The 6,877-nt window shown below is 46.7% G+C and overlaps 1 protein-coding gene across 1 annotated transcript in view; it reads left to right on the forward strand.

Annotated features, from left to right (window-relative positions):
• OPN4 (opsin 4) overlaps positions 1–6,877 on the forward strand; it is a 66,355-nt gene that overhangs the window by 33,372 nt on the left and 26,106 nt on the right. The window contains 2 exon segments of the mRNA XM_019502092.1: positions 5,366–5,515; positions 5,793–5,929. Of these exon segments, the coding sequence (XP_019357637.1) occupies positions 5,366–5,515; positions 5,793–5,929 (287 nt within the window).

The following is a 6,877-nucleotide window of genomic DNA, read 5'->3' on the forward strand; positions in this document are numbered from 1 at the left end:
GCCCCCTGGCATAACAAGGAATAGCGGCCACAAGTTGTTGGAGAGTAGGTTTAGATTAGACATCCGTAAGAACTACTTCACAGTTAGGGCGACTAGGATCTGAAACCAACTTCCAAGGGAAGTGGTGCTGGCTCCTACCCTGGGGGTCTTTAAGAAAAGGCTTGATGCCTAGCTGGCTGGAGTCATTTGAGCCCAGTTTTTCTCCTGCCCAGGCAGGGGGTTGGACTTGAAGATCTACAAGGTCCCTTTTGACTCTACTTCTATGATTCTATGACTAGGCTCACAGATGGCTGGATGCATGCCAGTGGTGATCTCAGCTGGATCTAACTCAGGACCAATATGTTGCTTGTAGTTTAATAACCAAAGCATGTGGTGGTATGTTAGCACTTTTAAACTTTGAGCTACCTTGATAGCACCTCTGCTCCAAAATTATTGTCATCCCTCCTGGAGTGAGCAAGATTAGGCTGTGGACAAAAGACCCAATCTGTTTCAAAAAATTTGAGTTTTCCTTTCTTTGTCACCATGAGCTCCTATAAACTATATGCAGAGCAGTGGCAATTGAAAACTGGCTGCTGTATCTGTGGACCAGATGCACATTGCTTTACATATGATTGTTATGGCCTTTTTTTACCAGTTGATGTGGGAACCAATGTTCTCAATCTATTCATCTCATAACGGACAGAGAGTGGATATCTATAGGCTATCATATAGGCATCTGCAGCATTGTCCTGGCAACAAAGGTCAGGCTCTTTTGAGTCTGGTTAGAATTATTGGGGGGAATGGATTTTCAGACATTCTTTTTCTGCATGCTACATACTGTCGCAGAGCACCTTTGGGGTGCTCACCACATGGTAGGGGCTGCAGTAAGCTGGGGCAGAGCCCAGCTAGCAAGGCAGCCAAGTGAAGCCCCCCCAAATCTCATTCTAAGGGGGGAGGTGTGTGGCAGGGCAGTGTTGGTGCCTGACACTCTAAGACGTAGGCCAAACAGCCAGCAAGTGCCTGATTGCAGCAACCATTTTAGATTCAGGGCTGCCTATATAAACAGGGCAGTTCACTGCTCGCAGGGGAGGCAGCAACATTGCCTGGCTGTGAAGCTTCATGTATCAGCCTGGAGGTAAGGGAGGAGCTGTAGGGGATGTCTAGGAGGCTCCTGGTCCTGGACGTGACCTAAAACTGCACCCTGCTGGGAGTGGGTGGCCTGGTGGGGCTCTCAGTGGCACAGGAGCCTCCAGAAAATGCCAGGCCAGTTACCACCCCAGTGAAAGGTGGATAAGAGCACCTTAACCCTAGCCCTCACCTTCGGGTGGGTCTGGTCACACTGGAGGTAATTGGGGCCAGGCACGGCTGTGGCCACCTGAGCCTTGTGGGGTGCAAGACCCTGAGGAGGGAGTAGTAGGCGCCAGGCATGGCTATGACCACCTGAGCCCTGGGGGGAACAAGACTCTGCACAAAAGTGGTTGGGACCAGGCATGGCTATGGCCACCTGAGCCAACAGGGGAGGGAAGCCCCATGGCCCCAAGTGAGGGAGGGGGAGATGAGTAGCCCAGAAATGAGTAGCCCCAAGTGAAGGGGGCAGAGTTGAGGAGCCCCAGTGAGGGAGGTGGCCCCCATGTGAAGAGAGTAGGCCAAGGTAGGTGTTTGGATGCCTGAGGTTGTAATTTGGGCCAGAGGCTGAGTAAAGGGGGCTCAGCCCAAGAGAGAGGGGTGAGTCCTGGCCCCAATAAGTCCTCCACAGCTGAGAGGCTGAGTGTGGGTCAAAGGTAAGACCTTTAGTGGGAGCACAATGACCTGCTGCTCGGGGGGGGGGGGCAGTGAGAGTCCCTGAGAGACCCTGGAGCACCAGTCGTGGTGTGAGGTAAGAACGCCCTGGTGAGGGGTGGCCTCAGAAAGTGGGTGGAGATGGAGAGCCCCAGTGGGGGGGAAGAAAAACCAGAGGGCTGACTGCCCAGTATGTTTATGTATATAGAGTTGCCCTTGGAAGGGGCTAGAGCAAGCTTAGACTTGGTCGGGTAATTGGCTGGCCACTACCCCAGTGAGGGTCACAGGAGAGACCCAACAGACAGTATGTCTGCCACCCAGGGAATGAACTAACTAAGCCTATGCCCTAAGGGGTCTGCTCCAAGAGGGAGCAAGGCAACATAAGTTGGTGATGCATGCAAGAGACCCGGTGAGAGAAGGTGGAGTGTGAGAAGCCCTAGTGAGAGGAGGGCGGGGTGAATGTGTGTGACTGAGGCCTGATGGTGTAGCCTAAGCTTGGTCCAGCTGTAGGCTGGGAGCACTGTAACATCTGGATGCCATCTGTGAGGCATGGGCTTCAGTGTAGGGGAGGAATGGAGCTGCAGATAGAGCCCCCTGGCATCAGGGAAAGAATGGCAGCCTCCCGCCTTAATAAGAACCAATTAACAAGACAACAAGGTGTGGCAGACAAGGAGGCGGGCAGTTGGTCCAGAACAAGTGGGTGGGTCAATGACAGATTGGCCCCGAGGAAGCCCCCTGCTACATTTTCTTGCCACTTATCCTCCCACCTTCCCAAATCACAACACTCTGCTTGGGTGTCACACCCCAATATCTGACTCTGGATGCATCTACATTAGATGCTTTACTGTGCAGTAGACTAATCTACTGCACAGTAAAGCCTCACTGTCTACATGTGCGTGGCACAGTAAATTAGTCTACTGTGTAGTTAGCTAGTACCTGTAAATACAGGTACTAGATTAACTGTGCAGTGCTCACATAGACGCTAACCAGAAACATATTTTCTCCTGTTCAGCCACACCAACAGTGGGCCAAAGGGGATGGGTGAGTTCAACATCTCTGGTCCTGGCACTGCTCAGCTCCCAACTCCCGCAGGAGCCAGTAGTCAAGCTGCACTGGGACTGGGGAGTTCTCTGCTTCCCCACCCAGCCAGGAGCTCACCAGCAGCTGTCCTGCTTGTGGGAAAGCTGCTGGAAAGCCCCCTGATGGGTAGGGATTCCTCACTCAACAAGGGGCTGGGAAGGACCCATCCCACTCCTGGGGCAGCTGCCAGTGAGGCCCCAGCTGAGGGAAGATTCCCTGCCCAGCCAGGGTCTTGCCAGCAGCTGCCCCAGGAGCTTGCTGGCAGCTGTGTGTCCTGATGTGCACAGGGCCGGGAGAGCTCTGGCGACCACAGTGGTAGCTGTCTCCTGGCCCTGTCCACAGTGGGAGGCATCCTGGTGTACACAGGGCTGGGAGACAGCTACTGCAGCTGCCAGAGCTCTTCTGACACTGTACACTTTAGGACCAATCCCAATGTGCATGGAGCCAAGAGACAGCTGCAGCTGGCAGAGCTCTCTGGCCCCATGTGCATTGGGACCAACTCCCATACCACCTGCCAGCCCCTGAACTAGCATGCCAGGGAAGCCTGGAGCTCCCCTGGGCTGCTTCAGGGGGACAGAGCAGGAGCAGCCCAGTACTGGGCTGCTCCCACTAGAAGCAGATTTGCTCCCAATAGGGTGCACATGTAAATGCACTCCCAGGGAAGGCTTACTGCATACTATTTTACTGCACAGTAAGCCTATATCACATTAATAGCACATGTAAATGTGCCCTTTGTCTCTGTCTGTTTACATTGTAAGCTCTTTGAGGTAGCTACTGTCTGCTACTCTGAGGTTGAAGTGCCCAGCAATCTGGGGCTCCATTGCTGATTGATCATTAGGCAATAATGCATCTAATTATCTTCAATAATAAAAATAATACTTAAAACTATATTAACTCAGATTACTGAACTCTGGCACATGGTATTCATTTTTTTATAAGCTGCCCTTCCCCCCAAAAAGGGCTCCAGGTGGCTTACAGTAAAAAACAAATTAACTTATAAAAGAAGCTAAGATACTAAATAAAAGATATATAGTCACATATCAAAACTCTCCAAACAACACTCCAACTTAACCTTGCTGCTCATCCAAACGTTGTACATGTATGTCTTACCCAATGTACACATCACATGCATTTATAAAAAGTGAGATTTTACTGGTAACAGTTTTTATTGTTTAGAGAGCATTTTCTGTTACACATCAATGAGTACATTTATAGTAGAGATCAATGCATCTTAGGTATTAAGGACATGGCCTTCAGCCCAGGGAGCATGGTAACTGGCTATGCTAATGCACAAGCTAGAGAAGGAAGACAGCAGCCGGGGGAAGACTAGAACAGTTCTGTGGTTTGCTCCACTCAGGAAGAGGTAGACCAGTAGGAAATCTGATGGGCACAGCTGTGGCAGTGGTAGGGGACAAATGAAAGAATGGTATAGTCTGCCTCTCCGTGGACACAGTGGAAAATACTGGGGATGCTGAAGGGACTGGAATAGAATTGGAGAGCTGGAGATGCTCTGATGCTAAAGAGAGCACCATAAGCACTGGCATATCAATAATCCAATAGGAGGCAGCCAATTAGGTTTCGCATTCAAACAAGTTCCAGCAAACTCAAAGCCGGTGGCAATTTCCAATCACTTGCTATAGTGTAGCAACTCTGGTCATGCTCCTACACTGTGGTACATGAAAGGGAACACAAAGTATCTTTGAATGCAAAGTACACAAAGTCCCTCTTTCCTCTCAGGGACAGGATACTGCAAGGTTATCTTTACCATGAGGTAAAAGCAGACATGGAAGCAGTTACCATAGACCAGCTGAGGCATAGTAAATCCTTGTTCCTGTTGACTTCACAGTAATTTGCAGTTTGCCAATGCCCTAAGGCAGCAAAATATTCAGCATCTGTTCACAAACCAATGAGCAAATATAACAGGTTTATTCAGTGATTGTTTACAAACTTTTTGTGCTCCAAAAACTTGCAATGAGAGGACAATGGTTAAATAGTTGATCCTGTGTTGGAGCGAGGGACATCTGCCAGATTGCCTATGGGAACAGAACCTTTGGAGCCAGACTCATATTGCATAAACTGTATGTGGTGGTTTGGAGGGGAGTGGTTACAGTGTGCCCTTGGGTCCAGTCCAAGTTACACTTAAGGCCAGAAAGAATACTTGCCCTCAGCTCCCATACTCTTAACTTGTGCCCTCCTTGCTACATCTCTCACATGATGCAGCATATATTCTAGTTCTGTTATATCTTAGACTGAAATTTCAAGAAAGCAACTGAAGAGATATTAAACAAAGTGCCAAATTTTCAAGAAAAATCAAGAATTAGTAAGTACTGAAATGTGGAATTCTCAATTACACTATATGGTGTACACCTAGAAGCTAATATTATAGCATGTTGTTCTGAAAAATTTATGCAGGCAGGGTACGCAGCCTGGCTAGCAATGGGTCCCTTCGAAGTCAGTGTCTGGTCCAGTGAACTATCTGTCATGGAGAGGAACTGATGTAAAATAAAATGCTTGATGTGGTATAAAGTCTGTATGCTAAATCCCCATATTTGGAAGTCATTCCTAATCTCATCAGCTGTGGAAAATGCACTCCCAGCTCATCATGCCCCAGATCCAGAAAATCCATAAAGTACATCAAGTTCAGTTTCCTGTTAATCACAGACACAGGGTGCAGCAGGTCAGAATAATCAGTGAACAATACATTTAAATCCATCACCAAGCTAGTTATCAAAACCAATCCATATCATCTACCGAGGCATAAATAGGTGTAAAAAATCTGCAATTGAACTGGTGTCTCACTTAGCCTCCCTATTCAGTAGAATCAGAAGCTGGGTTAATGTAGTTTGTCATATACCACATCTTGATATTTGTGAAGCTGTCAAGGCTCACAGCAAAAAAGCAATAACATAATTACCCAATGCTTAGAAATGTTCCTTTGGCTCTCTTCTCTGTAGGAGTAGATGTCTTCGGACTCCAGCCAATGTATTCATCACCAGTTTAGCGATTAGTGACTTCCTCATGGCCACCATGCAGTCTCCAGCATTTTTCTGCAGCAATCTCAAGAAACGCTGGATTTTTGGAGAAAAGGTTTGTACATTTTCCTTTTGACAGTTGTTTCCATGAAAATGGCTAGAAGTCAATAATTGACAAGATATGTACTTGAGCTGTGCAAAATTGTAGCCACTAATGCCAAAAACACTTGCTTTGGTTCATGTTTGGTTGAGCATTCAGAGCTCAGTCCAAATTTGCTGAAAGTATTAGAACAAGTATAGGTCTGAATGTGTGTTGACTGATGCTTCAGTGACAAAATTATCTAAATGTGAAAGTAGACATGTTCTGAATTTGGCTTTTGAGTTCTGGATTGGTGGATGATGGGGCTTTAGTTGTTTAGTTGCAGATATCAAAATTTTTCTTTCATTTTTTATCTCTTAAAGAAACCTTAGGAAATTATACCAGAATACTTCAAAGGAAAGCTATTTAGGTCAAGTGTTACAAAGTAAAAAAATGTCAACACGTTTATTGGACACGCTGTGTGGTTGGTCTACTCTAACTATACAGTTCCAATAAGAGCTAACACCCACAAAAATGTTTACCTCTCATATTTTTTGGACCATCATAGCTATAACATCACTCCAATACTACTCAAACAGATCTACTGCTACTTGTGAAACTGCATTATAATAGTATTTTAATTGCATGATCACATGCTACTGATTTTTCACAGGACCCTGGCCTTATTCAGTGTACAGGTTGCAGGTATGGACAACTTTAATTGGGTATTTCCTAGTTTACAAGTGCTTGACTTTGCGACCTAAAAAAGCTCTTCTAATGTAGTTTTCTTGGTAAGTAATAAAGATATTCCCATCACTCAGTGATAAAATTACACCAAGCCAAAATAGGAAAACAAGAAATGTGTCCTTTAATTTTAACTATAAGAAGGTACTTGCACAGTCATCTCACACCTGAATGAAAAGCAGACTGACAAAAAGCCAAGGGACATCTGTTCTGAGCAAACTATCCCAGCACCTGCACTTTGCCT

Source organism: Gavialis gangeticus, unplaced genomic scaffold, assembly GCF_001723915.1.
Source record: "Gavialis gangeticus isolate Ggan-Ray unplaced genomic scaffold, GavGan_comp1, whole genome shotgun sequence".
NCBI classification, from domain to species: Eukaryota; Metazoa; Chordata; order Crocodylia; family Gavialidae; genus Gavialis; species Gavialis gangeticus.